The sequence below is a fragment of the Fragaria vesca genome, linkage group LG6 (genome assembly GCF_000184155.1).
Source record: "Fragaria vesca subsp. vesca linkage group LG6, FraVesHawaii_1.0, whole genome shotgun sequence".
NCBI classification, from domain to species: Eukaryota; Viridiplantae; Streptophyta; class Magnoliopsida; order Rosales; family Rosaceae; genus Fragaria; species Fragaria vesca.
This window is the reverse complement of record NC_020496.1, coordinates 29,437,267-29,457,318: the sequence shown is the minus strand read 5'-3', so window position 1 is coordinate 29,457,318 and position 20,052 is coordinate 29,437,267. Positions and strand designations below refer to the sequence as shown.

At 37.5% G+C, this 20,052-nt stretch overlaps 2 protein-coding genes and 1 pseudogene across 2 annotated transcripts; 2 read left to right on the top strand and 1 right to left on the bottom strand.

The window, feature by feature from the left end:
- The first annotated feature begins 436 nt into the window (after positions 1 to 436).
- Positions 437 to 3,185, top strand: LOC101315078 (annotated as a pseudogene).
- A 5,073-nt stretch (positions 3,186 to 8,258) lies between these two features.
- LOC101298342 (protein argonaute 16-like) lies at positions 8,259 to 13,722 on the top strand. Its single transcript, XM_004304030.1, has 22 exons — positions 8,259 to 8,429; positions 8,510 to 8,715; positions 8,812 to 9,012; positions 9,107 to 9,243; positions 9,337 to 9,434; positions 9,526 to 9,623; positions 9,709 to 9,877; positions 9,984 to 10,100; positions 10,179 to 10,286; positions 10,360 to 10,422; positions 10,550 to 10,663; positions 10,767 to 10,929; positions 11,023 to 11,135; positions 11,222 to 11,359; positions 11,466 to 11,596; positions 11,814 to 11,879; positions 12,405 to 12,468; positions 12,709 to 12,820; positions 12,903 to 12,976; positions 13,205 to 13,299; positions 13,410 to 13,441; positions 13,547 to 13,722. Exons 1-22 carry the CDS (start codon positions 8,322 to 8,324, stop codon positions 13,720 to 13,722), a joined length of 2,583 nt encoding a protein of 860 aa, XP_004304078.1. The 5' UTR covers positions 8,259 to 8,321.
- A 306-nt stretch (positions 13,723 to 14,028) lies between these two features.
- LOC101298045 (probable sphingolipid transporter spinster homolog 2-like) lies at positions 14,029 to 16,287 on the bottom strand. The gene is made up of 2 exons (XM_004304029.1): positions 15,922 to 16,287; positions 14,029 to 15,840 (listed from the first exon to the last, which is right to left on the bottom strand). The coding sequence occupies exon 2, from the start codon at positions 15,608 to 15,610 to the stop codon at positions 14,153 to 14,155; it is 1,458 nt and encodes a 485-aa protein (XP_004304077.1). The 5' UTR covers positions 15,611 to 15,840; positions 15,922 to 16,287; the 3' UTR covers positions 14,029 to 14,152.
- Positions 16,288 to 20,052: the final 3,765 nt, after the last annotated feature.

Below are 20,052 nucleotides of genomic sequence, written 5' to 3'. Positions count from 1 at the left end.
TCTGTTCATATTTTACATTTGGACCGTGGTATATATGGTGTACCTAAGATGGATCTGACTTGTTTAAAATGTGATTTTACTCCATTTAGGAAAACTATTTACATTGCTTTGCATGGTTAGCCGCCTTGTGTATTTGGAAGAATTTAGAAAATTTTCTAATATGAATCAGTATTACTTCTGTGCTAGCAAGATGGTATGATCATTGCATGAGGACTGATCATTGGTGAATGACTTAATGAGTCAATAGGATATTTGTGGCATGTAACTGCATGAATCATGATCATTTCTGAATCTCAGTATGTGCAAAAGTCCTGCCAATTCTGTATGATTTTCTTGCCAAAGTATATTATTATTTTTCTTTCATTAATGGACTGTAGATTATACTGTTCACTGTAGATCATATTGTTCACTGCAGATCATATTGTTCAAGTAAGGGATGGTGGATGTAGCTGGTGCTGAGAAGGCGGGTGGGGAACTCAAAGTCAGAATACCTCTGAAGTCAATTTCTCTTGCCCTCAAAGGAGCTGATGTTGATGATACTCAGGATGCATTGAGAGTGCTTGATATTATTCTACAGCAGCAAAGCAGCTAACATGTACCACCCTCTAGCTTTCCTATGAAATTAAAAACCGGTGATGGTGCAAGTGAAGGTGAGACTGCAGACATTACTGTGTTTGACTACTTCACAAAACACTCTGCAGACCTGCCATGGCTTGATGTTGGCAAACCAAAAAGGCCCAACTATCTGCATCTAGAGGTCTGCAAATTGCTTGTGCTTATTATATGGTACTATTATTAGTCTATGTATCTGAAATCTTGTCATTAAGATTCTGATTTGTTGTCCCCTCCTTTCACCATGCTGTGTTTAGCTCTGTGTGCTTGTTTCATTACAACGGTATACAAAAGCATTATCTTCACAACAGAGGGCATCCTTGGTTGAAAAGTCAAGACAGAAGCCTCAGTACAGAACACGAACTTTGACGGATGTAAGTTTGTCTTGACACCAAATTGCTTCTGCCTTTTTTCATTCTTTCAGTTTGATGCAAATCATATTTTTTATTTGTTCCTCCAGGCTGTATGCAAGTATCAGTATGATAGAGATCCTATGCTTACTACGTGCGCTATCTCTATGGAGTGACAGTTGACTCAGTTTGAAGGGCGTATTCTTGATACTCCAAAGGTAAAAGAAATTGTTAAAAACGTATAAAATCATGTCCTCTTCACAGAATCTATCTGTCAGTCCTCTTTTTAATGCATTCCCTCTTTTAATGAACAGGTAAAGGTAGGTAACAGTGAGGACTGCACCCCTTTCAAGGGACGGTGGAACTAGTCATCTATCAGTTAGCTTGTAAATGTTATTGTTGCTACTTGAGCTTGATGGTGCTCTTAATTCTCTATTCTTCCAGACACTTTTGAACCTTCTCGCATTGACTGCTGGATTGTTGTCAACTTTATAGCACACTGTGATACCAGCCATATCTCGAGGGAGCTTATCAACTCTGGGAGGAAAAAGGGCATTGTAGGTTACACCCTTTTGAACTATAATTCTAACTATCTGTGCAGCTTATAGAGCGTCCCTTTACGTTGCTTGAGGAAGAACCACATTCTAGAAGAGAAAGCCCTGTTATAAGAGTTGAAAAGATGTTTGAACTAATTCAAACTAAGCTTCCAAATCCACCTGACTTCGTTCTTTGCGTTTTACCAGAGAGGAAAAATTCTGATATTTATGGTATGGTTTTGTTATTTACAGTGGCATTCCAACTATCCGTTGAAGTGATCATATAATCACTATCTGATATCCTACGTGTTACAGGGCCGTGAAAAAATAGAGTCTCAGTGATTTCGGGATTGTCACACAATGCATTTTTCCTGCCAAGATTAATGATCAGTACCTTACCAATCTGAAAATCAATTCCAAGGCAAGAACAAAATCTTGATATCTGTATCTCTACTTTTTCTAGTTTGTGGACACTATTGATTTATTCCGGCTGTTTACCTTATAGCTTGGAAAAATTCTTTGTTGGCACTAGAATACTCCTCATGCGTCCCTCTAATAAAAGATACTCCTACGATGGTTTTGGGGATGGATGTATCTCATTGGTCTCCTGGTCGATCAGACATTCCTTCTGTTGCTGTGGTATTAACAAAGCTAGTTTCTTTCAATATTTATTACCTACCAATTGTTGCTTGCTTGTAATTTCAATTTTTTTGGAGCATACAGGTTGTAGGCTCTAGAAGTTGGCCACTTATTTCAAGGTATAGAGCAGCTGTTAGAACCCAATCTCCTAAGCTAGAAATGATTGATGCTCTGTACAAGCCACTGGCAAATGGAAAAGATGATAGTATTATCAGGTATTGAAAGATTATGGTATTATCAGGTATTGAAACAAAAAACTTAAAAATCTGTACCTGTAGACTATGCTTAGAGATATAGACTGTTAACACGAAAGAAATGTCCAATATAGAACCCATTGAAACTTGAAAGTGTTCAGAAGTCTCCACCCGAATCTATCATAGGAGTTTTGCCTTTTCATTTAGTGGACCAAAAGTTGTGGGTTTACTTACATGTAAACTTAAATGCAACCCAATTACATATTTAAAATATGAGAAGTTCATTTATTTGAAAGTACCAATTCTAGTATACTGGCTAATGCTTGAACTTGTTGCAGGGAACTGCTTGTCGACTTCTATAAGACAAGCAATGGATGCAAACCAACTCAGATTATCGTCTTCAGGTATCACAAGATTTAGTTGGTAATGTAGTTTTGTTTTGTTGGTATTTGAAAAGAATGCTCGTCGTCATGTTTTGGTCTCTCAAAAGAGAACCAATGGAAAGGATATCTGAAACATCTATCATCTTTCTGTAGCTTCATATTAGCTTTAAAATCACTAAATGTATTTTCCGGTACCAGAGTACCTTGAAATAAGTGGCCAACATCCATGATCTGCTATTTTCAGGTACCAGAGGAGTACAATTGCAATCTCTATTGGTAAGCTTTTAAACCTTCTTTCTTTTTGTTTTCATAGCCCTTCTGTTCTACCTGTAAAGCCTTTGCTTCCATCTCACTAACTTCTACAACCATTTTCCCAGTGGCACCCACCTTGCTGCAGCACAAATGGGGCAGTTCATGAAGTTTGTAGATCTCTTGGACACCTCATCATGGAAGGGCATTGTCACTTCATGATAGAGCATCCCAGTACAGTATAGGAACTCCCTCGGCTTCATGAGAAGGTCCAGGGCTCCATGCTTTTGTTGAGGTGTCCCTGTTTCTAATTGCTAGCTCTCTTTGTGAATATGACCAGTGCATCAGCTTTTTGACTATAAACATACCATCGGCCATAGATGAATAATTATCTAATGTAAGCACGAGTGCATGACAAACCCCAGCTTTACTTGTATATGGGGTAGAAAGAGATATAAGCATTTACAGTAGATTAGCCAACTCCTTGGTCTTGTTGTGGACCAATTTTGAGGCCTTTATACATGTCCCAGCAGACTCTTGAGTTGTGCTTGCTCAAGAAATATCTGTCGCCCTTGTTCTGGGTATGACAGGGACTTGCTTAAGTTGTATGGAACCGTCATTGCCGTCATTCATTCGGGGAATTTTGACGGATTTATTAAGATGGAATTTTCTCGATTTTGTTTACTTCTCGGTATTCTTGCTGTCTTTGGTTTAGTTCTAGGCTTCTAGCTGAAGACCCGCCATAGAATTGAACCATAGGAAGCCACTACTGGCAAGTAAGACGCATGCTTGTTATTGCGTCCTAACAAATAAGCCATCCAAGTAGCCTTAATTGAAACTGGTACATGCTTGTTGCTATTTGCATCCGCCGTATTTGGCTAGCAGTAACTGACACCAGACCAAGTAATGTACTCACAAGTTACAACAATGGTTGCTCGAAGACTCAGGTGTGGCTGAAATCCTATGCATCTGTTTAAACCCAAAAGCCTACCCCTTGACATGTTTCATGTATTTAGATTGAAGGCAAGCTATGCAACTTTTTAGCAAATGAAGTTCTTTCTTTCTTTCAAAGGAAGAATGGCCGGAATCCGGTTAAGTTGGATCGGCAGACACTCACACTGTCACACACACTAAATTTTATCGGGGCATAGCCTACTCAGTTTCTCATTTCAACACAATTTTCTTTAGACTCGAAATCTACTTTAGCGACTAGCATTATAATAAGCTCACAGACTGCATAGCACTCATAATCTCATCCCAACTAAGTATTTACAGAATTGAATCAACTCACTTCTGAATTGTCTAACGGCAGGCACAGTCATCGAACAAAGTTTCTTGCACTACAATGTGTCTCATTTAGGTGAACACAAAAGAGGACGAGGGCGAGGAGCAACCATTTACTCCAGTGTTCTTTCATCGACGAACAAGAACTCAAGGTATTTGGTTTGCCATCTACTATTTTTTTTTTCCTTTACTAATGCTAAATCTAATTTGCTGCTCCAATATATTTCAAAAAATTGAAAAAGCACAGCTGGTTTCTTTATCAATCTTTCCCATCTTCTCTCTATTTTCCCATCCCCCACCCCCCGCCCCCATTATTCAAAAAGATGATCAGCTCTATATACCCCACAAATCACAAATCACACTTATTAAAAACACACGAAGATATGCGACAATGTGTTCACTCATTTCAACACTTTTTTACTTTAACGACATCAAAAATTTTTTTTTAGTTTCAAGAAGCTTAATTTCTTGTTTCATAATGAGTAATGTTAGGTGAACCACCATTTGAGGAGCCACCTATAACCCATCTGACATGACGGCTGATGTGACATACCCATGTCATCAAAGCTTAATTTGTTATTCTTATATATTTCTGTTTTTCTTATTTACTATAATTCCTTTTTCTTTTAGTTTTGTAATTACTTAGTTCTTTTTTTTATCTCTAAACCCTATTTTTTTAGTTTGTTTCATAGCTTATGCTTCGACTTCTACAGGCTCATTCAAGGATATTGTCAATTTTGTTTTAAAAGTTTGTCACAGTTTCCACTCACAAAATGCATGTCATTCTCATCCTAACTCTAAATAATTTCAACATGAAATCGACTCATTTCTAAATTATGCCTAACAATCATGGAAACAAATTTGTGATTACTTCAAAATGCAGTTGCTCAAACTAACAACCACAACTTGAGTCTTGAGTCCAATTATCTGTGCAAACGCAAAAGGGGAGAAAAAATTTCACATGATCTTCTTGATCTCAAGCTACATTTCTAAGTGAATAGGTTGTGTTGTTAATTTGATGAGTCACTAACCCTTCTGGTTGTGATTGAACTATGTTTTCTCTTGGTCACTTTGGTTTTTACACAAAACAAAAGTTGGTTTGTCAAAAATGATAGAATATCAGAATATACACGTAGGATGAATTCAAAATGCAAAATTAGGAAGGGAACAGAGTCAAATATACATTTCCCCATTGGTGTCCCTCCCATAATGGTGATACCCATATATTACCCAAGGGATGAGAAAGAGTCTCAGCAAAAAACAATAGGGCTGTACCCAACAGTCCATTGCATATACACAGAATAAGCGGTGGCTCTGCCTCTCTGCCACTGCAGGAGCTCGTTCTGTGGTGGTGGCATTTGCACCCAAAACACTGCTCTGATTACAAACAAAGGATCAGCAGCACCCTATTACTATTCTGCCATTGCTACCTTGTCCCATTTCTCTCCCATGAAAGACCGAACTGCCCCTCAAACCCTAAACCCCTGGTCTTCATTGTACCCAGCACTTCCAGGTTTTCTCCTCTCAACTCTCAACGGTAAGTTTGAGATCAGCTCCCTTTCCTCTTGAATTTTAGACGTTTTGTATATCTACTTTTGTTTTCCTGAACAATGTTTTGTTTTGCTATTTTGGGAGGGATCCAAGGCTAGCATTTTTTTTTTTTTTAATTTTCTATCAGTTATAATCTCTTTCTTATTTTCTGTAGCATCTGATTTTGATATTGGAGTAGATTGCCATTGTTTGCAAAGAGTTAACCCTTTCATTACCAACTTCTTTTGGGACCATATGTGCAATTGTGCATATTCATAAATCATTTATGTTGTAGAGCTGTTAACCACGATCTTGTTTCACCCTCCATTAGAACTAAGAAGAAGGACCAAAATAACATTGTTCGAAAGGTAAATTTCAGTATCGCAATCCATCGAAGGTATAGGGACCATAAACACAATGATCTGTATTTTCTTAAACACAAATTTAGTATCGCAACCTAACTCAAATATAGGGACCAAAAGCACAATGATCATTCTTTGAAAGAAAAAAAAAATGGTTATTTTAAATCATTTTTGAATCTTTACAAGACGAAACAGAAGTTAATAAAATTCACATGTTACATGATGATAAATAAAATTAATAATAAAATAAAGACAACAACATTATTGAAATTATTTAACTTTTATATCAATACACATATAAGTCTTTTCTTGGAAGTTGGAGAGTTTATTTTATTTTTAGTCATTGTGTTTTGATAGAATTACATAGTTTGGTTGAAGCTACCCTGTAAATTATTGATAGACTTTACTATAATTAGCTTCGGAGAGCCAGTCGTCATCATCACCTGTTTCTAAGAGCAGCCTCTTTCCCTCCATTATAAGCATTGCCCCTCACTGAACCCAAACACAAAACAGAGAGCTCTTTACAGAAAACCAAAACTCTTGTTTTCTCACACACACTCTCTCTCTTTTCCCTTCATCTCCCTTCTCTCTCATCTCAAACCCCCAAGAACCCTAGCCGTTTTCTTCTTCTTCTTCTTCTTTCATTCACGGTACTGTTCTTACTCAATCTTAGCTTTTCCAGTTCTGCATGCCTTTATTTTGTTCATGTGCTTGGAAACAGATTTGAGTCCATTTTCGCAAAGTCATTACCCTGTTTTGTATGAGTTTCTTGCTTCTGTCTCATAATCCAAGAAAAAGATAGGATTTTTATGAGTTTCAGTTTGATGTTTGACTAGTTTGATGCACATCGGTAGTTCAAACTTGATGTTTGAGCACTTTCGTGTGACTGAAAGTTTGTGGTTTACAGTTGTGAATGTATAACGTGTTTGAAAGCTGTTTTCTTTGCTTCATTTACCAAAAATATACACTCTGGCCGGTTTGTAGGTTTTTCCTATTCTGTTTTTCTTAATCTCCAGAGTCTGATTGTGTTTCTGATATGATGTTTGGGTTAGCTTGCTTGTTTTGTTGCTATGGTCTTGTACATGTGATTAGTCAACCCCTCATGTGCTTGATCTGGTGCTGTTTGGTTCTAACTGAAGTACTCCTTATTTTAAGTGCCAAACTGAGCAGCTTTACCATTTACAGTGCATGGAAATGTCATTTGTATGATCTAACTACATAAAGATTTGATCTTTATCGAAAAGATTTGATATTTATAGAAATTTTTTGTGCTTTCTGACTTTCTGGTGTCTTTTGGTATCCAACTGTACAGTTATCAGTCTATTTGCTTAATGAAGATGGAAAATTTTCCATTGTTCACTCAACTAGTACAAATCTGCGTTATTATTGCCTGTTTTTATCAGTTTCTTGCTTCTGTCTTTTAATCAGGAAAAAGATATGATTTTGCTCATTTTCAGTTTGAGTAGTTTGATGCACATCAGTAGTTTAACTTTGATGTTTGAGCACTTTTGAGCACTTTGCTTGTTTCTCCTTTTAGTTTTGAATATGATGTGTGGTACCAAATGTGTGACTAGTTTGTGGGTTGAGAATGTATATAGCATGTTTGAAAGTTTAAAAACTGTTTTTACTCCATTTACCAAAACTATTTACTCTGATTGAAAACTCTACTCACTCAGTTTACCTATTCTGTTCTTAGTTTCCAAAGTCTGATTGTGTATCTTATATGATGTTGAGTTAGCTAGCTTGCTAGTTTTGTCTCTCTGGTCTTATACATTTGAATATGTCAACTCCTACTGTGCTTGATTCTGGTGCTATTTGGTTCTAATTGAAGAACTACTTATGAGCCAAAATTTGAGCATCTTTACCATTTACTGTGCATGGAACGGTCTTCTGTATGATCTACTATATAAAGACATGATCTTTATCGAAAAGATTTGATCTTTATCAAATATTTTTGTCCTTTCTAACTTCTGATTGCTTTTGGTATGCAACTGTGTATTTGTTATAACTGGTTTCAGTGAAGATGAAAATTAGTCCATTGTTCAATTGAATAACACAAAGTTTCATTATTACTTTGTAGGTTGTGTTTTCTGAGATGGAGGATTTGCCTCCGCCACCTCCTATCATACCGCCCAATGTGAAGCCAGAAGTTGTGGCTCAAGCTCCTCCCAAGCACTCTATTATGGTCAGGCCACGTGGGAGTGGAACTACAGGGCGGCGCATAGCATTGAGCACTAACCACTTCAAAGTTTCGGTGAAGAATCCAGATGCTGTGTTTTACCAGTACTGTGTATGTTTACCTCATCCTACACTTTTTAAGATGTTAACTCTTTTCATTTCACTTAATACCAATGTCCTACTCTTTTGCAGGTTCTCATAACTTATGAAGATAAGAGACCTGTTGAAGGCATGGGAATTGGGAGAAAGCTGGTGGATAAGCTTTATCAGACATACACTTCAGAGTTTGCTGGTAAGAAGTTTGCTTATGATGGGGAGAAAGCTTTGTACACAGTTGGTCCTCTCCCGCGCAACAAGCTTGAGTTCACAGTCATCCTGGATGAGTCATTTGCAAAAAGGTAGTCAGTAGGTTTATCTATATTCTTTAGTTTCTTCCTGCTTTTGGTTATGGTTTTCAATTTTGTTGTCCAACATTCTTGCTTGTTATGTGGCAGTGAAACTGGGAAGTCTGGTGAGACTGACAAAAGGATGAAACGCTGTTCCACTCGATCTAAATCTTTCAATATAGAGATAAGTTATGCTGCCAAAATACCTCTCAAGTCTATTTCTCTTGCCCTTCAAGGAGCTGAAGTAGACAACACTCAGGATGCATTGAGAGTTCTTGATATTATCCTACGGCAGAAAGCAGCTAAGATGTATAGACTGACTGCATTTTTGTTTTTACAAATGTACACTAGCTTGTGAGTTTTAAGTTTCTTTAACTGTGGGCAATGCATTATTCATGCACAGGGGATGCCTTCTAGTACGACAGTCATTCTTCCATGATGACTCCAGGAATTTTGTTGAGATTGGAGGAGGTGTGACTGGTATCCGGGGATTTCATTCCAGTTTCCGTCCAACTCAGGGTGGCTTGTCCTTGAATATGGGTATGATGTTTTGTTGTTTTACTGATTCTTAAGACCTGCTACAATTATTGTAACTTGTTGTGTAAGTAATGCTGTTTCCATTTCTTTGCGCAGATGTATCTACAACAATGATTGTGACGCCTGGACCTGTTATTGATTTTCTGTTAACCAACCAGGGTGTAAAAGAACCCCGCTTCATTGACTGGGTAAAGGTAAGAAAAAAGAAATGATAAACCCCTTCACTAAGGTTCATGTGCAGCATCATGTTTAGTCCCTAAATATTTTGTTCATGGCAACACATAGGCCAAAAGAATGCTGAAAAATTTGAGGGTTACAACAAGGCACCGTAACATGGAGGGAAAAATCACTGGGTTGAGTGAGCAGACCTGCAATAATCAGACGTATGTGTTTATTTTCTGAAAATAAATTTTCTGTCGGTTTCCTTTTTGCAATTTGCAAAGCTAATTTGCTTTTGTTTTCCTGAAGTTTTACTCTGAGGCTAAGGAGTGGTGATGGCACGAGTGAGGGGGAGACTGTGGAGATTACGGTGTTTGAATATTTTGTCAAACACTGCGGCATAGAGCTCACCTATTCTCAACACATGCCATGCGTTGATATTGGCAAGCCAAAGAAGCCTACTTATGTTCCAATTGAGGTTTGCAAATTTCTTATGCTTATTATATGGTGTTAATCTATATCTTTGAAACCCCTTTATCTGAGATATCTAATATTTGTTCCCCCTTCCTGTCTTGTGGTTTTAGCTGTGTTCACTTGTTTCACTACAAAGGTATACGAAAGCATTATCTTCCCTACAGAGAGCATCCTTAGTGGAAAAATCAAGGCAGAAGCCTCAGGAGAGAATAAAGAGTGTGACTGATGTAAGTTTTGTATGCCATCAAAATGCTCCTTTTTCTGTTCTATGTCGCAACATTCTGCTTGATCATTTAATATTGCAGGCTTTAAGAAATTATCGCTATGATGAGGATCCTGTGCTTGCTGAATGTGGTATATTTATAGAGAAGCAACTGGTTCAGATGGATGGCCATATTCTTGAGACTCCAAAGGTAACATAAGAGTGTCATCTTCACTTAATTTAACTCTTAACTACTTACTAATGTACTTTCTTCTGATGAACAGTTAAAGGTAGGTAACAATGAGGACATGTTGCCCTTTAAGGGACGATGGAACTTCAAGGGAAAGGTATTGAATTGCTTCTCCAACTTGTATACAGCCTGTCAGTTGAAAAGATTTTGCTGAGTTTGTTCTTCATCATCACAACTTGGACTAAAGTACTTTAAATGGTTGTCCTAATTCCTCATTGCCCCAGTCATTTTTGGATCCTACACGTATCAAGTCTTGGCTAGTTGTCAACTTCTCTGGACGCTGTGACATTAGTCAAATTTCTCGGGAGCTTATCAATGTTGGAAAGAAGACTGGAATCGTAAGTTAAACCTTCTATCAATCTGACTTGGTTTGAATACTCTCTCTCTAGCAATATTGTAGTTACTGTCTCTTTGATATTGATGTTGATGTCATCTGTGCAGCAAATTGAGCGCCCCATAACTCTTATTGAGGAAGATCGGCGAGCTGAAAGACTAGGCCCTGTTGCTAGAGTAGACAAGATGTTTGAACAGATTCAGTCTAAGGTCCAAGGACCACCTAAGTTCATTCTCTGTGTCATACCAAAGAAAGGCTCTGATATCTATGGTACGGCCTTTGTTATCTATAATTTCACATAGGACTTTATGATGTCCTTGCTTTGAACATATAATCAGTCTCATGATCTTCTTCATTGTCTAGGGCCTTGGAAGAAAAAGACTCTGGTTGACTTTGGCATTCCAACACAATGTATTGCCCCGCCCAAGCTTAGCGACCCATACCTGACTAATGTCCTTATGAAAATCAATACCAAGGCAAGAAACTGAAGCATGAATCCTATATCTCCATGTTTTGAATTTAGACAGTATCTAATGGTCTCTTCGTTTGTTTACTCTTATAGCTCGGAGGAATAAATTCTCTGTTGGCACTGGAGTTCTCCTCACGTGTTCCTCTTATAAAAGATACTCCTACAATGATTTTGGGGATGGATGTGTCTCATGGTTCTCCTGGCCGTTCAGATGTTCCTTCAGTTGCTGCAGTATGTACAATGACACTTCTTCTGTTTTTAATTTCTTTTTTCAGTGTATCATGAATCTACCAATTGGTGCTTGGTATTAATGTTGTTGTTCTGTTGGAGCTTTCAGGTTGTTGGCTCTCGAAATTGGCCTCTTATATCAAGGTACAGAGCAGCTGTTAGAACACAATCTCCTAAGGTGGAGATGATTGATGGTCTATACAAGCCACTTCCAAATGGAAATGATGATGGTATTATCAGGTATTGAAACTTGAATCTTTAGTAGTATCTGCAGCAGTATATCACATCCTTAAGACATAGTTTATGTTAATAGTTACTAAATATCTGTTATGTTTCAAAAGTCTTGACTCCCAAATGACCAAATCTTTCACTAGTAGTTGTGGTCTAATTAGAACTCTGTTAGTTTAATTATCAGTTCCGTCACTATGCTTAATTTGGTAAGTTTCATGTGTTGCAGGGAACTGCTTCTGGACTTCTATAAGACAAGCAAAGGACGCAAGCCAACTCAGATGATTATTTTTAGGTATTACAAGATTGTCTTATCATTATGTATTGGTCCATTAAAAGCGGCATTTTTCAAATGGAAACCCATATACAAGCATTAAAATCATGGCAGCATCTTTTATGTTAGAGTTAGAATCATGGTCCATCAAAAGATGAAATTTCTGGAATTTTGTGTAGTTAATCCACTTCAGAGTATATATTATAAGTTTATAATTATGTAAATTTGTGTTTCTGTTGGAGCCTTGGAGGTGGTAATGCACCTCAGGGTGATGTATTACTATTATTGTTATTAGTACTATTATTTGAGGCAACCTGTCATTTGCTGCAAATGGTTCTGGAAAAAGAAATAGGGATACCTTCGATCTGTTGCCAATGGTAGTCATTTCATATATCCAAGCAGATAATATAAACAGTCTTTGTGGAATACATTATTTGGTTTGTATAACTGCATCATTTGTTTATATTTGTTATCATATTCTCGCCTGGTAGTTGTAAAGACTTTGTTTTTTGTTGATATTTGAAGGGTGTTGTTTCTTTATTGTAGGGATGGAGTGAGTGAATCACAGTTTAATCAAGTGTTGAACATCGAACTGGATCAAATTGTAAAGGTTCGTCTGCAACTCAATAAAGGAGCTTGAATTTAATCATTGATTTGAAGGATAAATAACTATATGTCCAATGTTTCTCAGTAATTTTACCAGTTAATTTCACATGAACCAAGTAAAGCTTTGGAACTACCCGCTATAGGAGACTATAAATATCTTCATATATAGTATTCGTTGCACTGTGGCTTTGTTATTTTTCTGTTTCTTCCGACACACCGAGATAATCCATTGCTATTATTTCAGGCTTACCAGCACCTTGGGGAGGCTGATGTTCCAAAGTTCACTCTCATTATAGCTCAGAAGAATCATCACACAAAGCTATTTCAAGCTAATAGCCCTGATAATGTTCCACCAGGTCTGCTTCTTTCTAATTATTATTATTATTTTTTTAATATCACTTATCCAGTTCTCTTGATCACTCTCTTTCATCTCTCCAGGGACAGTTGTCGACACCAATATCGTGCATCCAAGGATCTATGATTTCTACATGTGTTCTCAGGCTGGCATGATTGTGAGTCCCTCTTTGCCCAACCCATCTTGAACGAAATGTTTCTAATAGCATGCCTGTGCCTGTGCAGCCGATTTCTGACTGCTGCCTTGTGTTGCTCTTTCTAGAAATAGTTTTTGAAAAAAGACACTGATTAGATAAATGCTAAAAGTTACTGGCAGCATACCTCTGGTAGAATTTTGTACTCTTCCTTAGTCATCATTTTATTTTTGCTTTGCTTTCCATAAATAGGGAACTTCTAGGCCAGCACACTATCATGTCTTGCTTGATGAGATCGGCTTTTCCCCTGATGACTTGCAGAACCTTATTCACTCCCTTTCTTATGTGTAAGTTTTCAATTTCAGTCAGTCCCATGAATTACCTTATTCACTCCCTGATCGACTTGAATTACCTGTCAATTGAACTCATCCAAATATTTTGTTGCAACACATTTCAGGTACCAAAGGAGCTGTACTGCAATATCCATTGGTAAGTGAAACACACTTGTGCTCTTAATTTTCTGTTGAGTTAAATTTTGGTGTCGAGCTTGACTTACCATCTCACTAACTCCTACAACCATGTTTTTCTTTCCAGTGGCACCGATATGCTATGCACACCTTGCTGCAGCACAAGTGGGGCAGTTCACGAAGTTTGAAGATCTCTCAGAGACTTCATCTGCAAAAGGCAGTGTCACAACATCAGAGAGCATCCCAGTTCCAGAGCTCCCTAGGCTCAATGAGAAGGTCCAGGGCTCCATGTTCTTCTGCTAAGGGTCCTTCTTTTGTGGATAATGACTATTGTTATTAGCTTTTTGACTCGTAGACATAGGACAATACCCCAGCTTTGCTATTCTCTGAGATAGAGCGCTTTTGACATGTTGGTTGTGGACAACTTTTGAGACCCTCATGTCTGAGCAGAATTTTGAGGCATGTTGATCTCGACAAGTATTTTGGTTCTGGGTATGAAAATGACTTATTCCAAGTTGTATCGGATCCTTACTGTGTCACTTCAAGAAATGAACATTATGCAGACTTAAATTTGGCTTTCTATTATCTTTGAATCACTAGCATTTCCTTACTGAGAATCATTCTAAATTATGAATTTGCATCTTGTACAACCCTTGCAACGTTGTTTGAGAAGAAAAGAGAGTATTATTGAAAAAAGTCCTTGGAAAATAAGAGAAAGAAAATTGGAATTACACTAGACAAGAGTTGAATATGTGACAGGTTCAGCAGTAGATTCCGCCTTCTTCTCTTCAACCTCAGTTGTGGATTTCTGCTTCTCACTTTCTTCATTGTACCTATCCTCGCTGTGCAGAAAAATTCCGATAAACCATATGACAGCTGCCGGAATAAAAATTGATGTTAGAATAAGAGCAGTCGTCCTCCAATTCTTGATGTGATCCTGGAGAACCCCTACAAGAGGCGAGGAAGGCACATCTCCAAAGATGTGAATTGCAACAGTAGAAATGGCCATAGACAGTGGCCTTAAACTAGGTTTAACACAATGCAGACAAATGTAGTTTACAGGACCCTGAACTGCAAAGACAAGTAGTTGTCCAACTGCAAAAAGAGCTAGGAAACCATACGTGTTCTTCAAGCAAAAGGCACCAAAGCATATTATTGCCCCAATAAATGTTGCGGTTGCAAGAAGCTTGAAAGCATTGGTGATAGTGTTGGTCATATAATCCAGAACAAAGCCTCCTGCTACTGTGCCGAGTACTCCGCACACAATTGTAACACCTCCAAACATCATATCTGCATTTTTCATATGATATATATTGTAACCAGCCTTAGGCCCCCAATATGAGTAGGCACCAATCACAAAGGTGTATGCTACATAACCAAGAACATTAACAATGTACACCTTTTCGACCAAAAGCTCCTTCATATCTTTCATAAACCTCGAAAGATGCTTCTTTATTTTCATTGCAGCTTTCGTCTCAGAAGCACCTGAATCTTGAAGTTGTGAGACAGCAACAGCAACCTTTGATTCATCACGCTTAAAGCCTCTCATCTGCAAAGGCTTGACAACAAACCCGAGAATCACAAAGGGAAGCATCAGAATTGCCTCCCCCCAAAATGCAGCACGCCAACTTAGCCTAGTGCCCACCAAGCCACCATAAACATAACCAAGCGCATATCCAGATGGTATGCACATGTAGAATATCGAAAGCCATGCGGTTTTCTGTGGAGGTGGAGCATTATCATCGATGAACGGCGCGGCAAGGCTAATAAACGAAGCCTCACCAACACCAACCAGCATGCGGCAGATAATAATGGACCAGAAGTTGAATGAGAAACCACAGCCAGTTACGGCCAAAGTCCAAACTGCCAACCCAACTCCAATGAGACGAAAAGGATTGACACTCTTTGCCAGGGATGCAAATATCGGAGAAGACACGAGAAGTCCAACCATGAAAGCAGAAGATAACCAACCATCTTTGAAGTTGTTCAACTTAAAATCGCCTTGTATGCCCGAAGCGGGTGTGCACGTGCCATTGTTGCAAGTCTGTAGGTTTCCATTGACGCCGTTGCTTGCTATTGCTCCTCGGTCGACATAGTTGATCAAGTTGATCACACAGAATATGACGAGAAGTCTCTTGGGCGTGAACCACGAGGGCTGCTTCTTTGATTGATCTTCTTGTTGATTCGCCATGTCTGTGTGCTTATGATGAGTTTGGTCACAAGTTTTGTTTTTATGAGCATCGAGAACAAAAAACAGAACAACAAGACTTCAGGAATTTGGTTTCTAACAAGGTTAGGACTTTCGAGGTTTCTGAGGTTGGTACGAATAAGGAGTCCGGGCAGCTTTACCCGTAACACGTCGACCTGTTCGTTTACTGTTGGGCAAACCCGCACGCGTGAAACCCGCGAATTAACGTTAATCTACAAAATCAAAATTTCAATCACCATTGCATACAACTTTTAAAGTCACAGAACACCCAGCAAAGAAAAGATAACCAGTACCTGAGCTATGGCCTCGGAATTTCAATCTGCTCGTTTTGCTTCGTCTTCGAACGCGAACCCCAGTTTCCACTTCAACTAGAGCTACGATGGACCAAGCAGAAGTTGAAGCAAATCCAACTTGACCCATTATCTCTTCAAACACCCAGACCCAATAAACTGCTGTGGGCACCCACTTCGCTCCGGCAACGAACACTGCCCACGGAATCTGATCATCTCCGAGCACTTACATGAAATCACAACACAAGCCCAGGGGTTTTCCATCAATCGATAAAACCCAGAAGCATAACTGTCACGCAACAGCAGGTTTTAACGGGTCTCTGGGTTTTGAGCGGAGAAAAAAAGAAGAAGATAGTTTTGTTTCGGGTCTCCGGGTTTTAGAAAAGTATTTTGTTTTTAGGATAACGGTTCCGATGGAAACACACAAGCCCGGCAGGGAGGATACAGCTATCAATTATATTCTTGTTTATGATCTTTGAATTATTTGTGAGACGACTATAAACTTTACTCTGCATTTGAATGAGAATTTCTAACATTTTTGTGCTGAGTTTGAATGTGATTTATTCAAGTTCTTGATGGAATTTAGAAATCCATGAATTGCAAGGTTCATTGTTTGGTTGTATGTATCAAGAATTTGAATTTTGAAATGTGTAATATGGACTAAGAAAACTTTAAATGAAATTAAATATTTAGAAAGAAAAAAAATCTATTGTTTTGGAAAATAATAAAGAGAAAAAAAAAACTTGACAAAACATCTGAAATGACACATATTTTGAAGAAGATTGACTTGAGCAATTCATATAATCAATTTTTTCGTTCTTTTTCCAGATTGAAATTCATATTTCCAAATTTAGAATGCCCTAGGAAATGAAATTAGGCAACGCATTGTTTAACTAAAAACGCGTTTTTGTTTCCTATATTTCATGTTTGGGCAGACATTTCTCAAATTGTCGGGAAGAGGTTTGGTGGGTTTCAGAGCTTGGGAGCCTAAAAACAATTGGGCTTGGGTACCCCTTGGGCCTCTCATGGTTTTGGGAGTGTGCTTCTAGGTTTGGGCATTTACCTATGATATCCATGATCAAAAGCTGGCTTTAATAAGCGAGCATGAATTGATGTAATGGGACATATGGGAGTACTACCCCATGCTTATTGAGTTATCGCTTGTTCTTATCTTTCCTCTGTATACAAGGCAGTGGAATGATTTGTAATGTAACATTTACTTAAGAGATGACCTCGGTGCTTGATGAGCTCCCTCGGCTTCATGAGGATGTTCGCGGTTCTATGTTATTCTGTTGATCAGATTACCGTAAAGCAGTGGAATGATTTGGAATGTAACCTTTACTTAAGATTAAATGAAATTTAAGATTATTGAAAAAAAAAAAAAACGAAAATAAAGTAGCAGCATAGAAACACTATTGTTGTTGTATGTTGAATGACCTTTCATTTGAATCGTGGATCTATATTTTTGTTTCCATATTGCAGGTATCAAAGGATCGGAATACAACTGCAGCCTCAATTGGTAAAACTGCGTAGTTTTGATGCTCTACACTTGTTGTTTCTTGGAAATAAAAAGTCTTTGATTCTAACTATTAGAACGTGTATTATTCTTTTGTTTTTCATGCAGTTGCGCCCATTTGTCATCATTGTTATGCGCACCTAGCTGCAGCACAAGTAATGCAGTTTATAAAGTTTGAAGATCTCTTGGAAACTTCATCATCAGGAAGGGACAATGTCACTACATCAGAGAGGATCCCGGTGCCTGAGCTCCCTCGGCTTCATGAGGATGTTCGTGGTTCCATGTTCTTCTGTTGATCAGATTACCCTAATTCATCTAGTACTGTTGGTATTTTGGGCACAGAGAGCTTATCCAACCTCTTAGCTAGTCTGGTTCTGAGTATCTTTACTCTTGAATCTACCAAGGTTTATAGGTTTAGGCATTATGATATAGACCTGCATGGTCTTTGAATCATTAATCTACATGTCTACCTCATTTCTTGTTATTTTCTTTAAACGTACCAGGTGACATTGAACTTCATGCTTTAAAATGACAAAGGCTGCATTCTGCATTGAACTCCTTGTCACTGCTACCTGCCTTGGTCTATTCTACCAATGAACCTAAATTTTAGCTTTACTTGCTACTATGAACTACTGCTAATTAAGCGCTAACAAAGCTTAAATTGGAGGATAGATGACAATCAATATATACCTGAATGACAATCAGGTGTTACTATCTTTATTCTTCAGTGAACTTAAACTTCTATCAAAACAATGAAATGTGCTTGGTGAAGTTGGGGAAATGGCGACAAAGAACGAGCTCATAGTGTCGACTGTCGACACTGTCGATGAGTGTAGACAGTGGCAGATCCAAGATTTAACACTCGGGTGGGCTCGAATTTTTTATTTTTTTGGTTGATTGAAACAATAAGAAAATTTAACAGCAGTCTAAAATACTTAACTAAAATATATTAGATATACAATTTATTTATTGAGATGCAATAATAAAAACTCATCCAAAACTACAATTTAAGCAATCGTTAGAAAGATTTTTTTTTTGGGAACTATGTATATGATAAAATAGAGGTTAAGATAAGAATTCAATTATAACAAATACCAAAACAGATATAACATCTTACAAAAGAATGCTATGAGGCCCTTTGTTCAATTTTGAGCCTAGTAAAAAAATGCATCTTAGAAGAAATCCAGAAAGTAAAGAAGTGAAAAAAGAAGAAAAAAAATGAAATTTTAGAAGAAATCCAGAAAGTAAAGAAGTAAAAAAGAAAAAGAAAAAAAGGAAAACAAAGAATGCTAAGACTGCTAATACTTGCATCGCCTACTGAAACTTCTTTTATTACTGTGATGCACACGCTAAAATTTTTATTGTCAAAAAGCCTGGCTCCGCATCTGATTGTAGATGCTTAAATTGATTGTAGCAGCAAAGGGGAAAAACCGAAAAACTGAATATCATTATAAACTGAAGTCTAAGAAAGAGTACTATGCAAGTCGTCATTTCCCCTATTAGCTCAATTTGTTCCCCTAAGAATTCCTCCTGTATTTAACCCCCTTTCCTTAAGTTTTGCTTATACAAGAGTCTAAATCACAGTGATGGACATCTACTTAAAAACCCATAAACTAAACAGCTTCGTTACCTGTAGTTTTCAACCATCTTTGCTAAGCTGCTTTAACTATCTTGACCAACTACCAACTTCCCCCCTCCTTTCCTATTTGTATATGTCTGTTATGACATTGCTGCTTTTGCCATTTTCTTCTTTTTTCCTTAAACACACACACATACCTATCTTTGAGTCTATGTGTTGGTTCAACATCCCATCCAAAGAGACCTTCCGATGGATCACCATTTTCTATATTATGTGTTCATGGATTTCTGATTAACAAATGACACTCGTCCTTTTGATCATATTTTATTTTAAATTAAACAAGATAATGATGCTTAAGCTAACATGTGTCTATTTTTTGTTTTTGTATTGAACTGATATACTAACGTAACACTACGTCTTGTCGTACCAAATTCATTATGAATCAATAATTTGTGAGAATAGAGGTTGAACAAAAAACTATTCAAATGGGCAAGTTACAATTTTCTCACTGTCTCTCATCACCTTCTTTGCTGGTATGTGTATGAATCTAGAATCATGTTATTATTATTATTACTTTTTTTTAAAATAAATGACTGATGCGGTTATTCTTAAACCTTGATTAAAGAAACAGTCAAATACATGGAGGGGGCATTAAGTTTAAACCTCTTATTATAAAGACCCGAAATAATATCAGAAATCTGTACAATACAATTGCACTCAACTATGCATCAACTACCAAAGAGTACCGCTCTAATCATGCATTTTATGAAGGGTTAAGCTTTAAATAATTTTTTCTTTTCAATTTCCTCTTGTTTTGGTCTTAGGTGATAAAAGAATTACATAAAATAACACATACTCATTTGTTAACCATGCGACGGCTAACACTAAAAATGAATGAATCAGCGAAACATAGCGCAACCAATAATATCAACTGAAATTATAGAAATTTTGGTAAGATTTTGTTTCTCTCATGGTATAAATTGACAATTTGAAAAGAAAATCAATATAGAGGAACCAAACTAGCATTTCATGTTCCAAA